This window comes from Silene latifolia, chromosome 8 (genome assembly GCF_048544455.1).
Source record: "Silene latifolia isolate original U9 population chromosome 8, ASM4854445v1, whole genome shotgun sequence".
Lineage (NCBI taxonomy): Eukaryota > Viridiplantae > Streptophyta > Magnoliopsida > Caryophyllales > Caryophyllaceae > Silene > Silene latifolia.
In genome coordinates this window covers 53,821,918-53,843,289 of record NC_133533.1, presented here as the reverse complement: position 1 = coordinate 53,843,289, position 21,372 = coordinate 53,821,918, and the positions used below count along the sequence as shown (strand labels likewise).

General features: G+C 35.7%; 1 protein-coding gene across 1 annotated transcript; it reads right to left on the bottom strand.

The window, feature by feature from the left end:
* Positions 1-3,140: 3,140 nt before the first annotated feature.
* On the bottom strand, positions 3,141-5,686 carry LOC141596861 (dof zinc finger protein DOF3.7-like). Its single transcript, XM_074417120.1, has 2 exons — positions 5,536-5,686; positions 3,141-4,761 (listed from the first exon to the last, which is right to left on the bottom strand). The coding sequence occupies exons 1-2, from the start codon at positions 5,557-5,559 to the stop codon at positions 3,631-3,633; spliced, it is 1,155 nt and encodes a 384-aa protein (XP_074273221.1). The 5' UTR covers positions 5,560-5,686; the 3' UTR covers positions 3,141-3,630.
* Between the last annotated feature and the right edge of the window lie 15,686 nt (positions 5,687-21,372).

The following is a 21,372-nucleotide window of genomic DNA, read 5'->3' as shown; positions in this document are numbered from 1 at the left end:
AGGTACCTGAAATGAAATGCTATCTCGGGTAGCATTTGAGAAATCAGGTACATGAAATGACTTATTTTTCATTTTGTACCCTTTTATTCTATAATATTAAATAAATTTCATATCTTTTTGCGTCATTTTACCAAAATCAGCTACTTTTTCAGCTAGTTTGTCAAACACATCCCCTATTTACTAAATGAATAGGCGAACTCTATCATTTTCCCGCCAAAAAGCATATTCTTAAAAAAGGAAACTAATGATATAATTATATTCATTCACTAAATAAGGAAACTAGCAATGACAATTTAATTAATCTATTATATTTTCATTTAATCTTTTCATCAAATTATATTATTTTCATTAAACTCTAAACTATATTATTTTAATTAAAATAAAAAATTTGATATAAAAGTATAAACTGCTAAATCTTTTATTATTCCTATTATTAGATGATGAGTTGATCCATATTCTATATAAAACGATTGTTGTTATTACTTTCGTGATAAAGAAAATTGAAAAAAAAAAGTATAAATTGAAACTCTTTAGTTTTATGCTATAAAAAAATTTTCATTAGAATATATTTTAACTCATGACTCAATTCTCTTAACTAATTTTCAGTTCTAACTTTTATTTATCCAAGCAAAATATAATAATGACAAATGTAAACAATTACTCCTAAAATATCAATATTATATAAATAATTTTATAAAAATATTAAAACTTTAAATATCGTGCATATAATGTACGAGGTCTAAAATATTAAAACTTTAAATACCGTGCATATAATGCACGGGGTCTAAACTAGTTTTTATATAACCAGTTATCTTATCAATTCCTAATTTTCAGCTCCTAATTTTTAGCTTACCTTATCAGTTACTTTTTCAGGTTTCAGTTATTTTTTCAGTTTTCACCTACTTTTTTAGGTTTCAGCTATTCTTTCAGGTAATTTTACCAAATGTGAATTTTTAATGAATACTGGTCCAAAATGTCAGAAAAGGAAAACATACCGTCATAAACCTCTAGTCGAATATGGGGGGTACCTCTTTTATATACTCTGTATTTGCTTTTGTCTTTGAATTATAAGAGCTAAATGTGCTGGGAAATTAAGTAGTAGAGCAATAATTCTCCTGATTGTTATACGATATATAAGTGTACAATAACCTTATACGAAGTAATTTCTTAGAGATCTGATTTGACGATAATTATAAATGTGACGATACACAAACATTATAAGGTTGTTGTTATACAAACTGACGGGTCAATAATTCAAGCTGCCGAGTCAATAATACATAATCGCATCGTAGCTGTAGGACAATCTACCAAAGACCATTTTTTATTATACAACGATCCTCTTTGACACTTTAAGGTTCAAGTTAGAACTCATATCGATCTGTTTGTCTAGGAGCTAGTTATCCTCGTCAACTGATTTTACCAAAACATGTACGAGTAAGATAGAGTGAACATTTAAGGATGTGTTAGATATATAGACGGAGATTTGTAAGCATTGGTCTTCTTATACATGTCTTTAGTGGCGCTTAACTGTATGATTAGGTAAACTTTTGTTTTTTTTTTTTTTTTTTTTGACAGCTAGGTAAACTTTTGTTGAGGCAGGTACACTTATTATTTTATTTATAAACAATTTAAAATTAGTCTTATCTTGTCGTAATTTGATTACTTGATCAACAATTACATACAAATGATCAGGTTACGAGACATTATTTTTTTTAAAGAGAGCTATAAGGATTGGAATTTGAACCATGTTATGAGCATCACTACTCATAACTTTACCAACTAAAATAATTGATATATGAGACATTTATGAGAATCCCCCCTACTACTAAGAGAATAAAAATTATTTGTAGTTTTTCCGCCTAAGAAAATAACTCTTAAAACTATACATGGAAACAATATTACATTTATATTTTACCTCTTTTACAAGAAACAATTATTATCCCTAATTTATTATACAATCTTTCCCATAAATGTTATCCTTCATTAGTTACACTCTAAAATTACACAAATCTCCTTTTTATATTATCTTTCATCAGTTAGACTCTAAATATGATTTTCTAAATGAGGTAACAAATTTTTACGTATTTTTTTTATTAAATTATAAAATATTAGTTAATTATTTGTAAATTGTCTTTTTAAATGCGTAGTATACTGTTTTTATCTGTTTTCGTTATAAGGTAATACGCATTTTAATTAGATCTTACATCACCTAAACTTATTTTAATGTCATATCATGTAACGATATAATATTATAGTGTTATTTTTAACAATAAAACAAAAATAGTTTGAGACAAAAATAACTCAACTTAAAGTGTCGTTTGATGGTAGTAAACTTTCGTTTTCTACCTCTTACTAAAATTATATTTAATACCGTGCTGTAGCACGGGAACTCTACTAGTGAAATAACGAGTTATATTATTAAACCAAAGGATTTAGTTGATTTGAAAACGCGACTTTTGACAACATGCATGTCAAGAAACCATCTTAACCAAAAATTTAAAAGTCGTATGATCGATTTTATATTCTAACATGTATGCCCCCTTACACAAATGTCCTTTGGGCTTGAAGTGTGGATGCAATTGTGGGCCTCTCCACAAATGTAAGTCGAACCGTGACCTTTTAATTTGGTCAAGCTGACTTTAATACCAGGTTAAAAAACCATCTCAACTAAAAGTTTAAACAATGGTTGGAGTTTCATGATCGATTTTATACATAACACCAATATTTTTGGAAACAAACAAATACCAAGACGAAATTAAAATTACATAAACTACCAAATTCTACCAGATTGACCCGTTTTAATTCATTAATGATTTAAATTCTTATTTTTTAAATCAATTTCCCATTTGCTTCATGCAAGTGTTTTTCAAGGCTGGAAGATTCTCAATCTCTATCCCCAAAATAGATAAAGATGTCAGACCTGACACCCTAACATTGAAAGAGAGAGGGTGAGATATAGATGCCACACTAGTATTAACTCATCCATCAATTCTCCCTTCTTGATTATATACACAAATGCAAATTAAAGAAGATAATTAATTATTGAGTAAATAAAAAAAACAAATTGCATATAAATAAAAATACTCACCCTTGATTAAAAATACCTCACTAGAAATATAAAAGGTAAACAAACGATCGTGTTATAGCTTAAACAATTTAGCAAAGACAACAAGCTCTTAAACTCAAAATATGAAACTATAAACTATCTCAAGTTTAAAATTGATACAAGATTTAGATCAAACACATCATTAGAGAAGGATACAACATAAAGGAAGATAGGAGAAGATATGAATATAGACAATGAGTAAAAATATTTACTCTTTTGGTCTTGTATTCACCTCTTCTTCTATCTCAACTAAGTAAGCCCTCTAATTAACTATAAACCCCCAAAACCCTAATTAAAAAAAAGCATTAAATTAAAAATCTATCTATAAACTACTTGAATATAATTAAAATAGTACAAAATAAAATACATAAAATGTACCCACCCCCATATATAATATAAAGTTAGTCTTTAAAAACCACAAACAAGTGATAACTAACAATGTAAATTTAAGTTTTAATAAAAATGAAATGTAAAGTTAAAGAGGATATGTAAATATTTTCTCCCCTCTTTAATTTGGAAGTACTTTACCATGTTCCACCACCTAACATGCCACTCCAATATCCAGTATGATGATGATTAAGATCATGGTGATGATGATCATCATTTCCATTGCCTTTACTTTGATCATTTTCATCAATATGATCATCATGATGATGTTGCTGAGTATTTGTTGCAAGCTTGTTCATATCAGCAAATGGAAATAAAAGCCTTGCACCACTTTGAACAATGTTGTTATCATCATTGGTATGACTTTCATTATGATGATGATGATGATGGTCATTTGATCCATCCATATTGTTGTGATGATCACTTGGTGGTGAAAACATGTTCATACTTGGCTTGAATTCTTGCATATTCGGGTATCCAGATTGATAAAGGGTACTTGAACCCGGCATTGGCATATGGGCATATGGGTTTAAGTTTCCGCCTCTAGAAGCAATTCCTGTCCTTAGTAGCTCAAGGGCTGAAAATGGAGTGGAAGTAGGAGTAGTTGTAGTTGTTGTTTTCGTCGAAATTGAATTATTTGTAGACATATTATTGGGATTTAAGTTGATGGGTGGTTCATGATTTTCATTTGGGTTGTTATTTCCTTCAATTTTAGGCAATTGATGATCAATATTATGATGATGAAATAGACTTTGCATTGGAAAAGCAAGATTAAGATCATGACCTTCAAGGAATTTGATATTAGGGTTTTGAGAGGAAGTGAGTAAGTGTGACAGTGAAGTTGGTGGGTTTAGGTCAGGAATCATTAACTTGTTGTGCATTGATGGTAGTGAAGAGGTGGTTGATTGCGACGGCGGTTGTGGTGATGTTAAAATTGATGAAGAAGAGGAAGATCTCTTGTTTTTCCTTGAGCCACCACCCACCGGAACACTCCTAAGGGACCCACCTTGAGTCCAATACCTTCTACAAGTCTTGCAAAAGTACCTTGGCTGAGTGAGGCTATAGTTGTTGTAGTAGCAAAACTTGGTGTTGGTTGAATGGCACCTTGGACAACCCAAGTTTTGATCTTTTTGTGGCCTTGTTCTTCTTTCTAGTGCTTGTTGTTGTGTTACACCTCTTGGAATTGTGGGATTGTTTGGATTAGTATTTGGTGTAGTAGGACTACTAGTCACTTCTTCCATTGGCCTTTGCAAATTACTAGCCATTTGCTAATATCCCCACAACAACCAAGAAAAGAGAAAGTAAGCTAAGTTACAAAAGTTGTAAAGCTAAGAAAAGAACAAAGTGGTCATCTCACTATTTAACTAAATTGAATTGAACATACAAGAAGCCAATTAATAAGATGTATAATGAGAAAATGAGATGAAGATGGTGCTACCAAACACCATAAAATAACTTTATGTAAGATTGAATTTAGAAAAATAGTATTAACGAGTTGATATGATGATTCGGGTTAGCCGATCCTAAACTATTTTGAAATTCAAGTTTAATTTTTGAACTAGATTGAATAGGGGAGGTCACAAAGAAAAAACAAAAAACATGATAATTACTACTATTGCCTTTTTCTTTAAGCAAGCCTCCCCTTTTCATCCATCACATAGCCAAAAAGGGTTTAGAAGGGAAAAAGTAAAAGTGAAAGCATTTCATGGTTCAAGAACAAGCTTAAGAGTTCAACAAAACAACAAACATAAAAGGGAAAAAATAAAGAAAGAATGAAAAGGGAAGAAAGACATAGATATGACTCCATACAACATCTTTCACACAAAAGTTTCATGCATATACAACAAAAATTCACCAAATAACTTTTAGTTAAAATCACTTTATAGTTTTTGGATTTTTAATTTGTATCATAACCTAAAGATAAACTAAACTCTTGTCAAGAAATAGTAAAATATAAAGTAAAAACAACAAAATAAACAATTTAGTGGAAAAACAAATATATTTATAAAAATGATATAAATACATGATGTATGTATATGTACCTGTGACCACTGAGCAGCATCCATGAATACAAAGGAAAAAAAGTGAAGAAAAAAGGCAGAAGATGATGTCTTTTGAGGAGAAAGTAAGGGAGGGAAGGAAGAGAGTAGAAAGAGGAGAAAAACAAATGCCTTTAATTTGTCTGTAAATAAAGAGCCCTAATTCTGCAAGAAAGAATGTTTGTGATTGTTTGTGTAATGGATTTATGCGTTGGCTTTCCCTTTATGATGTAAGAGAGAAGTTGTAAGTGTTATAAATTATTTTAGTTTTATAGTATCGTTTTTGGTATAACGTATTGAATTGTCGGCTGATCTGAATTTTAAAAACATACTTAAAATGTACTAGTGAGTTGATCTAAATTTTTAAAAATAGAATTTTACCGTTCTTAATATATAAATAAAACCGTATATAGTTGAGTATTTATATCGGATAATTAATCTTTTTATCTTGATGTACTAGATTTTTTTTTTTTTTTTTTTTTTTTTTTTTTTTTTTTGTTTAAAGAGAGTCATAAAAGTGATTTTGATGCTAACAAGATTTAAACTCAAACCATAAACACCAATTTTCATGATTAGATTAATCAAGCTAGTTGATATCTTCATGTAGACGAGATTGCTTTTATAGTATCATATTCGGTATAATGTATTGTCGGCTAATCTCAATTTTGAAAACATACTTATAAAGTAGAATTTTGAAAACATACTTACAGCACTATTAGTGAGTTGAACTAAATTTTTGAAAATAGAATTTTAGCGTTTTAAACAGCCAAACAAAACCATATACAGTTACGTAGTTATATCGAATAATCTATCTTTTTATCTTGATGTAGACGAGATTTTTTGTGACATCGTAATAATGTGAACTGATGCAGATGTCAACTAACTTAGTTGATAGAGTCATAAAAAAATAATACTTATAACCTAAATTCGGACCCCTTCATCATCAAAATCGACCTTGCGACTCATTCTATACCAAAAAATTTAATTTGAATTGATTGCGGGTGAAATTGTGAGTGGGTTGTTTAGACATTTCGTTGTGTTCCTATTCATTTATATGCAAATGATAGATCCTGTTCACTCACAAGTCACAAATAAATAAATTAATAGATATTAGTAATGATGGTGTTAATAGTTGATGTTATTTAAGATATAAATGGAGATGGTGGAGCGCCTTAAAATATTGTAAAATATTGTTTCTTTGTGGAATTAAGATGTGGGCTTACTATGGTGGGTTCTGCTTTTTGACCACAAGATAGGGGATTTAAATGCTTTTATTCTTGGTTTTTGTCACCTTTTACTTTTTTTATTTCTTTCTTTTTTTTTGGTAATCCTTTATTTCCTTCATTTTTTTTATCAACATGTTTTTTTGGCTGAATATTGAGCTGCAACTATATTTCTGAGTTAATTTTTTCTGACTTAATTTCAGCTTATTTTTGAGTTAATCTGAATAGTAAGTCCCTATTTTTTTCTGAGTTAATTTCAGCTTATTTCAATTAAGCTTGATCTTATTTTTTCCTTAAAAGTAAAGAACAATTTATTAATCAACGTCATACGACACTTACAAATGATATGTATAATCGAAAACCAATCTAATGGAAACAAAAAAAATAACTTTATTATAAACTAGGGATCTCAAAACATGATCTGATAATTCAGCTCGTTCTGTTATCGTTATCTTCATGTAACTTTTGAGAGGAGCCTTCGTTATTATGAGATAAAATTTATCGCTGACGGGTTCCAAAGATCGTTGACGAATCTCTTGTACCCTTTGAAAGAACACGCTACGAACCATCAACGAACTACTCTTGACTGTATTACTGGTGAGACAAAACCCACCAATGAATGGAAAACCCTCCGAAATAAGGGACGGAAAAACGATTCTCACCAAAAGGGAGATTTTTATTGAATAGAAGATAGATATGCATACTATTGATTGAAATTTGAAACAATTTTGGGGGCTTATCACAGATCGATTGATAATCGATGGGAGCCCCGCATATAATTGATGTAGGGTAGGGTTTTTAGAGAGAGGTTTTTAGTGAGAGAATTATGTTTTAAGCTTGACTTTATTTAGTTAAGTTAAGTTCAGTTTCATTCAGTTCAGTTCGGTTTATATGTTCACAATTAACTCTTACTTCAACCCCCATTATGTTCATCTCAACTCTATTTAATTCAGTTCAACTCAGCTCCCTTCAATTCAATTTAGCCCCTTCCACCTGAAAAGAACAAGACCTTAGTAATGTGTTCTTTCTTAAATAAAAAAAATTTCTAGTAAAAAAGGGACCTTAGTTTCTGACTAAGGCCATGTTCTTTTGGACTTAAAGTCACTTAATTTCAGTTCACTTCAGATCCTATAAGTTCAGTTCAGTTCAGATCTTATAAGTTCAGTTCAGATCCAATAAGTTCAGTTCAATTCAGATCCTATAAGTTCAGTTCAGTTCAGATCCAATAAGTTCAGTTCAGATCCTATAAGTTCAGTTCAAAAATTCAGATCCTATAAATTTAGTTCAGAAAAGCTATATACGGAGTATTATTTTTAAAGACCGATACAAAAACATTTGACATTAATTATTCGATACATACATTATTATTTTAAAAAAAATCATTCCTCATTAATAATTTCAGCGTCACAATAGATTTGGGCATGTTTGATAAAAAGCGGAATAAGGCCATGTATTAGGTGTAACACCCCCATACTCCGAGCGCCTTACCAGGACCACTCAGGTATGGAGATATCACCATCTCGGTTGCCCGAGGTATGATAATCAAACAACAGCGATAAAGAAACAACATTTATTATTAATCGTTTAATGAATGAATACAATCCTTGAAACCCAAACTGATAGTAAGATACATAATTCCAAACTGTCTACTCAAACTGAAATGTAAATAAAAGCTAAACTACAAATGGAAGACTCTATCGTCATGTCGTGGCCATCCCAAATATATCCCGTATCATCTCTATACCGCTCAATATCTCGCTCACCATCCCCCGAATGGATCACCGCAGTTTTCAAAACAACACCGGGTCGATTAATCACACAATCAAAACAGATAACAACAATAAGACAAACAGACAAATGAACCGCCACACACACACACATCCACCCAACCGTCTCAATCATCGATCGTCCACCGGACCCGCCACTGCTGGGGGACCGCAGCCGTTCCCACCTAAGCCCCGCTCATCGTACGAGCGATAACCCCGTCCATTAATGTGCACATCCCCTTTCGTGGCGGGTTCCACTAAGGGCGAAACTAGGGCGTGAGATCACTCCCGCAAGTGACCCCACTCAGCCGAGAACGCATCTCGAGAACCATCAACAACACAACCACAATCACAAACACAATTACAATCATCAAATCAATTAACTAACTACAGCACATCACCAATATCCCATTATGGGACTAATACCGAGTAGAAATCCTACCGGAAAGCACACAAGGCACGGTATCTACAAATTGCCTCAAAACGCCTCTTCTATGAACTCTCCTCCTAACATATACACATGAATACTACTATTCAATCACTTATTCATAAAAACCCCCAATTACTAAATTAGGGTTTCACTAATCTCAACAAAACGTTATAAAAATTATGCTAGAAGCTTACCCTTGACGCAAGGAATCCAACGACACAAACTACGATGCAAACCGACCGTCTGATCTCCGGGAATTGTCAAGAACGCGATTAGGAAGAAGGACCAACTGCTTTCTCTCTTAAACAGGTTTTAGGTTTTGGCAAAAGTGTTTTAGAATAAAGACGAATATGTTTATATACCTTAATCGCGTAATTAACAAAACCCGAGAAAAACCCCGATAAACCTGGACACTCGATCGAGTACCCAAGGTACTCGATCGAGTACCTACTCGATCGAGTGCCCCACTACTCGATCGAGTGCCCAACAGTCGAAAACTATTTTATTCTCGCGACACACCCCTACTGACAGAGTAAGGGCTACTCGATAGAGTACCCCAAGACCATAAATACGGAGTATTACGCCTTCCCTCCTAAAAGGAACTTCGTCCCCGAAGTTCAAACCACTACCAAAACAAAGGTGCTCCCATAAGCTTCCCGACTCGAAGGTCAAAATAAACACAACGTAAAACATGCTACCTAACCCAACTTATCCCGACAACATACCGACACAACATATACAAGGGGTGTAAAAACCCTTAAAAACTCTCGCGATCATCTCCTACCCCCCTAAAGAAACAAGGTTACGTCCCCGTAACCATACATACCTGATCAAAAAGGAAAGGGTAACGCTCTTTCATGATATCCTCCGCCTCCCATGTAGCTTCCTCGCCTCATGGTTAGACCAAAGGATCTTAAGCAACACTGTCTCACCACTCCTGGTCTTTCTAACTTTTCGGTCTAGGATCTGCTTAGGCACCTCAAGGTACGATAAAGACTCATCCAGCTCTAAGCTCTCTGCCTCCAACACATGTGACGGGTCACTCACATACTTCCTCAGCTGCGATACATGAAACACATTATGTACTCTCTCCAAAGCACTGGTAACGCCAAACGATAAGCCACTTCCCCCACTCGCTCTAAGATCTCATAAGGCCCTATAAACTTCTGACTTAGCTTGCCTTTCTTCCCAAATCTCATAACTCCGCGCATAGGAGACACTTTCGAAGAACCTTGTCCCCAACTCGAAACTCTATGTCTCGACGATGTAGATCCGCATAACTCTTCTCGTCGATCCCGAGCCGCTCTCATCCTTTCCCTGATCATCTTAATCTGCTCCACCATCTCATGTACCATCTCTCGGTCCTAAAACCATCGCCTCAAGATGTCGTCCCCAACAGATTGGACTCCTACATCTCCTCCCATACAAAGCCTCAAACGGTGCCATACCAATACTAGTGTGATAGCCGTTATTGTAAGAGAACTCTATCAAGTCCAACCTCTCGCTCCCCAGCCTACCACCGAAATCCATCACACACGCTCTCAACATATCCTCCAAGGTCTTGATTGTTCTCTCAGTCTGCCCATCTGTCGCAGGATGAAATGCTGTACTCATCTTCAAAGCTGTTCCCAACGATTCCTGCAACTCCTTCCAAAACCTCGATATAAACCTCGCATCTCTCGTCGACACTATGTCCTTAGGGACTCCATGTAACTTAAGCACGTTCTTTCGATAGGCCATAGCCAATTGTGCCTTAGTCCATGTATCTTTCATTGGAACAAAGTGAGTCGACTTGGTCGACGATCTACTATCACCCAAATCATATTGTTACCTTGTTGACTCTTAGGTAAACCCACAATGAAATCCATGGAAATGGATTCCCACTTCCACTCAGGCACCTCCAAGGATTGAACCTTACCTTGTGGTCTTCTCTGTTCCCCTTTAACTCTCTGGCATGTCAAACAACGGGACACAAACTCAGCTGTCTCTTTCTTCATCCCAGGCCACCAAAACGTTTTCTTCAAATCTTTGTAAAGCTTGTCACCACCCGGATGAACTGAATATGGTGTGCAATGCGCTTCTGTCATGATTGTCTTTTTCAACTCCTCGTCATTAGGCACACACCACCTACCATCAAACCTCAAACTACCATCTCGTATGGATGGAAAACCGGACACCGTCCCTTTCTACTCCAGCCTCTCCACTCCACTATCTTAGGATCCAAAGCCTCGCTTACCTCGAATATCATCATAAAACTCCATGTGTACTTTGTCATATCACCCATAGCCTCTCCTTTTCTCGCAACATGTGAATCCCAAAGCTCGCTACCTCATCCCTCCGCCTCATCAAAGATAGAGCTGTACACAAGGAATGTACACTCTTCCTACTCAAGGCATCGCCTACAACGTTGGCCTTTCCTTCATGGTAGATGATTTCCATGTCGTAATCACCAATCAGCTCCATCCACCTCCTCTCTCTCATGTTCAACTCCTTCTGCGTGAAGATGTACTTGAGACTCTTGTGATCGGAAAATACCTTAAAAATTGCTCCATAAAGGTAGTGCCTCCAAATCTTGAGAGCAAACACCACCGCACCCAACTCCAGGTCATGAGTAGGGTAATTCTCCTCATAAGGCTTCAACTGCCTAGAAGCATAGGCGATCACCTTACCATTCTGCATCAACACACACCCCAACCCATTCTTCGAGGCATCCGTATAAACCTCGAAATTCTCGCTTCTTCAGTAATGCTAGGACAGAGCCGTGGTCAAACGCTCCTTTAATGTTTGGAACGCCTTCTCACAACTCTCATCCCAACGAAATCTGTTCTCTTTCCTCATCAACGCCGTCATCGGTCTAGCTATCTTGGAGAAATCTTTCACGAACCGCCTATAGTATCCAAATAAACCCAAGAAACTCCTCACCTCAGCAACATTCTTTGGTGCTTCCCACTTTGTCACCGCCTCAATCTTTGCCGATCCACAAATACCCCATCTTTAGAGATTACATGCCCTTAAAAGCAACTTTCTCCAACCAAAACTCACACTTGGACAACTTAGCATACAACTCATGATCTCTCAACGTCTCGCAACACGATCCTCAGATGCTCCTCATGCTCCTCCTTAGTCTTTGAGTAGACTAAGATATCATCGATAAACACCACCACGAACTGGTCCAAGAACTGTCTAAAGATCCTATTCATCAAATCCATAAACACCGCCGCGCATTGACAACCCAAACGGCATCACCACATACTCATAATGGCCATACCTCGACGTGAAGGTCGTCTTCGGTATGTCCACATCTCTAATCTTCACCGATGGTACCCGACCTCAAATCGATCTTAGAAAAGACCGTTGCACCACTCAACTGATCAAACAAGTCATCTATCCTTGGCAAAGGATACTTGTTCTTTATCGTCACACGGTTCGGCCTCCCTAATCTATGCATAACCTCAAAGTTCCATCCTTCTTCTTCACGAAAAGAACCGGTGCTCCCCAAGGCGATACACTTGGTCTAATGTATCCCTTCTCTATCAAATCATCCAACTGCTTCCTAAGCTCCTCCATCTCCTTAGGACCCATACGGTACGGTGCCTTAGAGATTGGCCCCGTCCCTGGCTTTAACTCAACGGTGAAATCTATCTCCCTCTTTGGTGGCAACCCCTAATCTCCTCTCGAAAGACATCTCGCATACTCTCCCACCACCGTATCTCTCAATCGCCGGGCTTCTATCCGATCATCTCTCACATGGCACAAAATCGAGGACATCCTTCCTCGTATACGACTTCAAAGTGACAAACCGAATCAACTTAACTTTGGGTTTGACAAGAAACCCACGGTAAGACACACTAACACCCTTAGGACCTCTTAGGGACACTTTCTTTTGATGACAGTCTATCTTGGCTTTGTACTTTCCTAACCAATCCATCCCAACTATCATCTCAAAACCATTAAAAGGAAACTCTAGCAAGTCTACAGGGAAATCAACTTGCCCAACTATCAAGGATACATCCCTAAACAACCTCCCACACGATACAGACTCACCCGAAGGTATGAAAACTTGCTCCCTAACAGACTCATATACCCTCAAACCCAACCGCTTTACATGACTCGAAGACACAAACGACCGAGAAGCCCCCGAATCAAACAAAACAAACGTAGGAACGCCATTAACAAGAAATGTACCGGTGATAACGTGCTCATCCTCCTCAGCTGCTTTCTTGTCCATCATGAACAGCTTGCCACTTGTCTTCCGCCCACCTCCCCGGACAAGATCTTGGTGATGCGGTCGGCTTAGCACCCGACCCTTGATTGTTGTTGTTGTTCATCGGTGTCTTCGATAAGAATTACCGCCGTTGCGGTTGCCTCCACTCGGTAGCTCGACCTCCACGGTTTGGCCATGATCCCGCCGGCCTTGCTCGCGAAGCTCGCGCAGTCTCCGGAAAGATCCCGGTGCACTTGTGCACTCATGTCTTTGTGGGCCTACGCCACCACATCCAAAGCAGTCACTCCCCACCGTTGCTCACACTCCCACGACCTCTCCCAAAGGAAGTTCCAAAGATCGAACCCGACCTTAAGAAAACCCCTTAGATTGATTGTGGTTGCCTTTCTTGAAATTAGATTGGCCACCACCCTCGCTCTCCGACTTCCTCTTCTCTCCACCTAACCTCTCCTTAGCCATCTCCACTAGCCTCTCAGCTCTCCCAGCCCTCTCATATGCTTCCTTCACATCAGTAAGGACTCCCACGGGTAACTTATCCATAATTGTCGTGGTTAGCCCTCTCTCAAACCTCAAAGCCAGGTTCTCCTCACTCAAACCCATGTCCTCAAAGATATCCGGATTTCTCATTGAACTGTCTCGTAGTATTCACCACGACATCTCAAATTCGTCATCTTAAACTTGTCGAACTCCTCCCTCAACTTACTCCTCACATGCTCGCACGAACTCCTTCCTCACAGCCCTACGAAACTCCTCCCAAGGTATAGCAGGTAACCCCTGGTTGGTATATAACTCCTTGGCACTCACTTTCACCGAATCCCACCACTTGCCAGCTGCCTCCCTCAGATAAAATGCAGCCTGATCCACTCTCATCTCATCCGGACAACGAACTAAATCTAGTATGTTCTCCATCTCCCTCAGCCAACTATCAAGGTGATTAGGTTCCTCAACCCCCTTGTACTCCTTCGGGTTAAACCTCGCGATATAGAGGCTGACTTTAGCATGGTCAACCTCCTTTTCCTTACTCTTATCCTTGTCCTCGTTCACTCTCTTCAGGGTCTCTGTGAGCGCGTCTTGGTGTTCCAACATCTTAACGATGTCATCCGTAGTCATAAGCTCCGCTCTCGCGTACAAGGCATTTCTCTTTGGCGGCATCTTGAAGCTATAGAAGAAAGGGGTAAACATAAACACGCGTACTAAACCTCAAAACACGAACACGCGTTGCCCAGCACCTACTCGATCGAGTATCCAGACCCACTCGATCGAGTAGCGGGTTACTCGATCGAGTGCCCCCAAGTACTCGATCGAGTACCCGAACTCCAGAACTAACCAGGCCTTCTGATCTCTAACCCACTCGATCGAGTATCTAGGCTACTCGATCGAGTGACCCCCTACTCGATCGAGTACCCTAGTTACTCGATCGAGTGCCCCAAAACTCGCTTTCGACTCAAAATCGCTAAAACCTACCCGATCGAGTCCGTCTCACTCGATCAAGTACCCCCAATACGTACAAGCTACCCGCATGTTATTCGTATACTAACATGCCAACTTTATCAAACCTCATTATATTCTAACAAATAGGCTACGCATCCATTCTACTAATCAACAAAATCAATTCATCATGCTATTAAAGCCACATTATAAACATCCAACATGTTATCATTTCATTAACATGTTCACATATCATTTTCTTTCACATGCTCAACTTCCTATTTCAACACCAAACATTCAACACACTTCATCACTTTATTGCACAAGTTACTAAGCACATACATGACTCAAACACATTTTCCCCACGTGACCGGTTCAAAGTTGTAGGGCGACCCCTTGCGACTTTAGGACGTCTCCCAAGCCTTTGCACTAGCTCCTACAACTTTTACCCCGGGTTCATTTTAATTGACTCTCTACGTTCATTAAGTTCATTGGTTACAGTTTCGGATCGTCGCTCTGATACCATTTGTAACACCCCCATACTCCGAGCGCCTTACCAGACCACTCGTATGGAGATATCACCATCTCGGTTGCCCGAGGTATGATAATCAAACAACAAATGATAAAGAAACAACATTTATTATTAATCGTTTAATGAATGAATACAATCCTTGAAACCCAAACTGATAGTAAGATACATAATTCCAAACTGTCTACTCAAACTGAAATGTAAATAAAAGCTAAACTACAGCGGAAGACTCTATCGTCATGTCGTGGCCATCCCAGCTATCCCGTATCATCTCTATACCTGCTCAATATCTGCTCACCATCCCCGAATGGATCACCGCAGTTTTCAAAACAACACCGGGTCGATTAATCACACAATCAAAACAGATAACAACAATAAGACAAACAGACAAATGAATCGCCACACACACACACATCCACCCAACCGTCTCAATCACCGATCGTCCACCGGACTACCCCAGTGGGGACCGCAGCCGTTCCCACCTAAGCCCCGCTCATCGTACGAGCGATAACCCTGTCCATTAATGTGCACATCCCCTTTCGTGGCGGGTTCCACTAAGGGCGAAACTAGGGCGTGAGATCACTCCCGCAAGTGACCCCACTCAGCCGAGAACGCATCTCGAGAACCATCAACAACACAACCACAATCACAAACACAATTACAATCATCAAATCAATTAACTAACTACAGCACATCACCAATATCCCATTATGGGACTAATACTGAGTAGGAAATCCTACCTGGAAAGCACACAAGCGGCATTATCTACAAAATGTCTCAAAACGCCTCTTCTATGAACTCTCCTCCTAACATATACACATGAATACTACTATTCAATCACTTATTCATAAAAACCCCCAATTACTAAATTAGGGTTTCACTAATCTCAACAAAACGTTATAAAAATTATGCTAGAAGCTTACCCTTGACGCAAGGAATCCAACGACACAAACTACGATGCAAACCGACCGTCTGATCTCCGGGAATTGTCAAGAACGCGATTAGGAAGAAGGACCAACTGCTTTCTCTCTTAAACAGGTTTTAGGTTTTGGCAAAAGTGTTTTAGAATAAAGACGAATATGTTTATATACCTTAATCGCGTAATTAACAAAACCCGAGAAAATTCCCCCGATAAACCTGACACTCGATCGAGTACCCAAGGTACTCGATCGAGTACCCCTACTGATCGAGTGCCCCACTACTCGATCGAGTGCCCAACAGTCGAAACTATTTTATTCTGCGACACACCCCTACTCGACAGAGTAAGGGCTACTCGATAGAGTACCCCCAAGACCATAAATACGGAGTATTACATTAGGTACGAAACAACATAGTCAAAAATATTTGGCGAGACAATGAATCTGTTGTTGAGAGTGATAGTGAAGATGAAAGTGATGAGAATTATGATAATATGGAAATAAATGGTTAGAAAAAAAGATATAATATGTGATTTATTTGTTATCGAAATGTAATCGTAGTATAATGTATGAACAAACCAATGCATATAAAGCGGAAAAATGTTATTATTTTACCTTGTGTTTTAGACTATAATTTTTTTTATCAATGTTCTCTCTTGACAAGTAATAATAATAATAATAATAATAATAATAATAATAATAATAATAATAATAATAATAATAATAATAATAATAATAATAATAATAATAATAATAATAGTTAAGTTAAATAAAATAAAATAAAATAAAGTTAAGTTCTATTCCTATAAGTTCGATTCGAAAAAGTTCGATCTTATAAGTTCAATTCATTCGATCCTATAAGTTCGATTCGATCCTATAAGTTCAGATCGCTTCGGATCCTATAAGTTCGATTCGAGATCCTATAAGTTCGATTCGATTCGATTCAGATCCTATAAGTTCAGTTCAGTTCAGATCAGATTCGTTTCAGTCCAAAAGAACAGGGCCTAAAATTGTATACTATAATTCGTGGCAAATTTTGGAGTAACGGTAAGACCACCCCCAAGCAAGGTCATGACCTAGGTCATGAGGGGGGTGGGTCTCCTTAATCATCCATTAAGAAAAAAATTAGCACGACCTCTTGCTAAGGCAGGTCACTTGGTGACCTCTGCTTCTCTTCCATGACCTCTTAGGTGTTATGCTCTTATTGGTTCCCCAAAAAATCAACAGTACAAGCTAAGAAAATACGTCAGTGTAGCCTGCTGTATTTTGTTTGATTTCCTCCATGCCTGCAAAAGTGATATATTAATTTGTAAATAAACTAAATGAGAATTGTAGATTAAATCAAAATAAAATAAATTACGAGCATAAAAAAAATGACTGCATCTTTTGATTCTCTATCAAAAAAACTCAAATTTGATATTTTTTTACCCACTTTTATTTATTTTTTATATTCTAATTAATACTCCATTATATCATATTTAAAAATAACCCTAAAATTATAAGTAATTTCAAAACAAAACATAAACACGAATTTATTCATACAGAAAATTGGGGAAAAAAATTAATACATCAAAATTATAAATGAAATATTACCTGATGAAGAGGATAACTGATTTGGGGAAAGGAATAATTGATTTGGGGATAATTGGAAGGATGAATGATTTGAAGTTGGTGATAAGTGATTTTAGGGAAATTGTAAGGTAAAATTAGAAAGAGTTGGCGGTGATGGTAAATACTGAAGGAGCCAAAATTTTGTTTATGAGTTGATTTGGGGATGAATTGATGGTGGATGTGTGAGGATGTGGTTAAACCACGTTTTTCCTTGTCCTTTTTTTTAAAAAAAAAAAAACATTTTAATGTACTCAAATTATTTTGTTTATTTAATATGGTTAAAATTAAAAACAATTAATATATAATTATTATTTTAATGAGGATTTATAAGATTTGATAGTTAAAAAAATAAAAAAAAAGTTTTGGTGGGGTAGAGATTGTGAGAAATGATTGAGTTGGTAACCTAGGTCGTGACCTTCTGCTTGGGAGGGTAAAAGTGGGTTAAGATAACTAAGGTGTGATTAAGAGTAAAAACGGGTCGTGACCTAGTTAGTGCGACCCTTACTTGGGGATGGTCTAAGGCAGGTTGATGAGGTTTAAGCTGTAAACTTCATGAATAAATATTAAATGGTTAATAATTGCTTCACGAGAATTGGATGATAAATTTTACTGAAATATGAAAAACCTGCCGACATTAAATCTCTTTCCAACATAACTAAAGTCATCCATTGATAACAAAAATTACTATTCGTGCTTAGATGGTAATATACCGATATCTTCTTTCAAGGATAAGGTCGTAAGTCGTTGAAGGTGGTATCCAACAATTTAATCTCAATTTCAAACTTTTTAACTCATTCATCAAAATATTTTCTTAATTCATTTTTTAAAGAACTACATCAAATGTAATAATATACATTTTACACGCATTTGTATAACCTAATAATGTACTCATACACATGCACATTTTAACTATGAGTATATATGATGGCATTAACCTAGTAGTAATTGATACAAACACATGTTCCATTAATTAATTACAATGCGATATTTTCCATGGAGGGGAACAAAAATCATTAACAACTTTTACTTAAATAAGTTGGTTTAAGCTTTGAGGGATCAACTTAATTTTTTTTGCCTATAAAATAACTAGATGAAATTACTAACTTTGATCACTTTGTAATACAATTTCTTTAACACAAATTCTCATTTCAAAACTGTATTACCAATTAAAAAGGTCACATCTTACCATAAAAATGATTATATACGACCCTTATAAAACCTTTAGACGGAATCGACCGTCTGAAGAAAGACCTACTGTTTTCCCCTACGCTTTAGGCCTCAACTTTTCTTTCAAATTCAAAATAGCCACATAAAAGTTTAATTGTACTATTGTTTCCTCTATCTTACTTTATGATATAAAATTATTGGTTTGTTCCCTGCTGAGACTCTCGATCACAAGAGACCAACTTTTTTGGGTGCGTGCCCCATTGGCTTTTGATTCTCAAGAATTTTTCCAGCTAAATCCCAGTTGATTTTCACTCAAAAATAATACTATAATAAAAAAATCTAGTTGATTCTATTGTCTTTTTATGTATATCCCAACTTAATTGTGTTGATTTAATTTAAGAATTTCTTAATTTCAAGTTGTTACGTACGGAGTATTTCATGAGAGTGGTTCTGAGTCTTCTGACTACATCCAAAGACGTATGTACATAGTGACATACATATTACGCAACTAACATAAGTCTTTAAGGTACTAATACAGAGTAAATAGGAGTATAACTTAAAGTTGTCTAAATTAACTTCGGTTTAAGTAGGGTTCACCATGTTAGTGATCGAACTTAAGTATTTCATAAAGTGATCATTTTTATCACAAAAGTAGTCAATTTTTGACATATAAAGAACACTTTTTTTAATTTTTACCATAAAATAATCCTTTTTTTTTTTTTCCTTTTCTTATATGGCCGATACTACGTTGTAATAGTACAAACTTCATTTACCTAGTCATAGACTAATAGGTGAGACTTCTTCAATTTTTAAGGTAGGTACATGGACATTACACGGATGACGGAGTATGAATTTATTGTATTTTAAATTTATTAGGGGGTGTTTGGTTCACTTGTAAGAAATATGAGGTATGGGTTTAGAATGATCTAAACCCATACTATTTGTTTGGTTTGCAAATGTGAGGGTTTTATATCCATACCTCAAACTCATAAGTATGAGTTTCTCATATCCAAGGAGGGGGTGAGTATGAAATTGATACCCACGGGAATGAAATTAAAATAAGCAAAAATGTGAAATAAAAATTATAGCATAATATAAATCAAATCATCTATATACTTTTTTGATTAAATTTTTATTTTCTAGATTTTATAATACTAAAAATTTCGATTTAAAATATTTTATTTTACTGATTTTAACTTTTAATTGAACTCCAAACCCATACCGCTCAGAATTGAAACAAACGCACGGTATGAGGAATCAAGTTCCAACCCCATACCACCCAGGTATGATTCCTGATTCCAAACTCATACTCATGCACGAAACAAACGCCTCCTTACACCTCTGCTGACTAAAAGACAGGAATCCCCTATTTACTAAATGAATAGGCATCCTCACAAATTTTCCCTCCAAAAAGCATCTTTTTAAATAAGGTAGCTAATATCAATTATATATACATTAACTATGTAAGGAAGCTAATAATTATAATAATTTATTTCATTAAATTATTATCTTTTCATAAAGATTAATCATTTCATCAAATTATATTTTTTTTAACTAACTCTAATCTATAATCTTTTAATTTAAATATAAAAAAAATTGTATCAAACTATGAATTACAAAATATTTGACTGATGCTATTATTTGAGAATAATTTGACTCATACTAGGGATAATAAAAAATTATAAACCATTTTAATTACTTTCAGGCCAAAGATTGAGAAAATTTAATTTGGAATCATTAATTTTGCGGTATAGAAAAATATTCTTTTTCAAAAATACATTTCAACATGCTACTCAATTTTCTTAATTAATTTTCAATTTCAACTTTTTATTTCTCAAAGCAAAATACATTGGCGAGAAAAATGAACAACTAATGAAATACCACTATTATATATGTAATTTAGTAGAAATAAAAATAATTCTATAAGACGTGCATTTAATGCACGGGATCTAACCTAGTTACGTACTATGCCAATAAGTTAAATAAAAGGTTGTAATTAACATAGAAATAAACAACATTTAAGTCATAAAAGCATGTACAATAAAGAGTATGAAATGATCCTCTTATTTTTTTTCATTCCCCCACTATTTTTATGACACCTCAATTGGTTTTTCATTTACTTTATTTTTCATTTTCACCATCATCTTCCTTAAATCTTCTCTTATTTTTTACTACAATAAAGAGGATCTTCTAAAATTATTATTATTCTTACTTTAAATAATCTACAAACTTAATAAATAAATAAATTATTAGGCACATAGCAAATAAGGATTGGTTAGTGGGCACAAGGGCCAAGATTAACTTTCCTCAAAAATTAGAGGAAGAAGATATCTTTCTCTTACTAAGAGGATGCATACTAGTATGTCCACAATCATAGGCGTTTTTGGCGTGGGTGCAGGGGGTTCATCTGCACCCCCTTCCCCGAAAAATAACTACAATATTCTTTAGTAAAGGAGCACATTAATTATGTGGGTGTAGTGGTTTTTAAGACTATTTCTTAGTTAGAGGTCATGAGTTCGATCCTTATATTGAACAATTTTTGTTTAA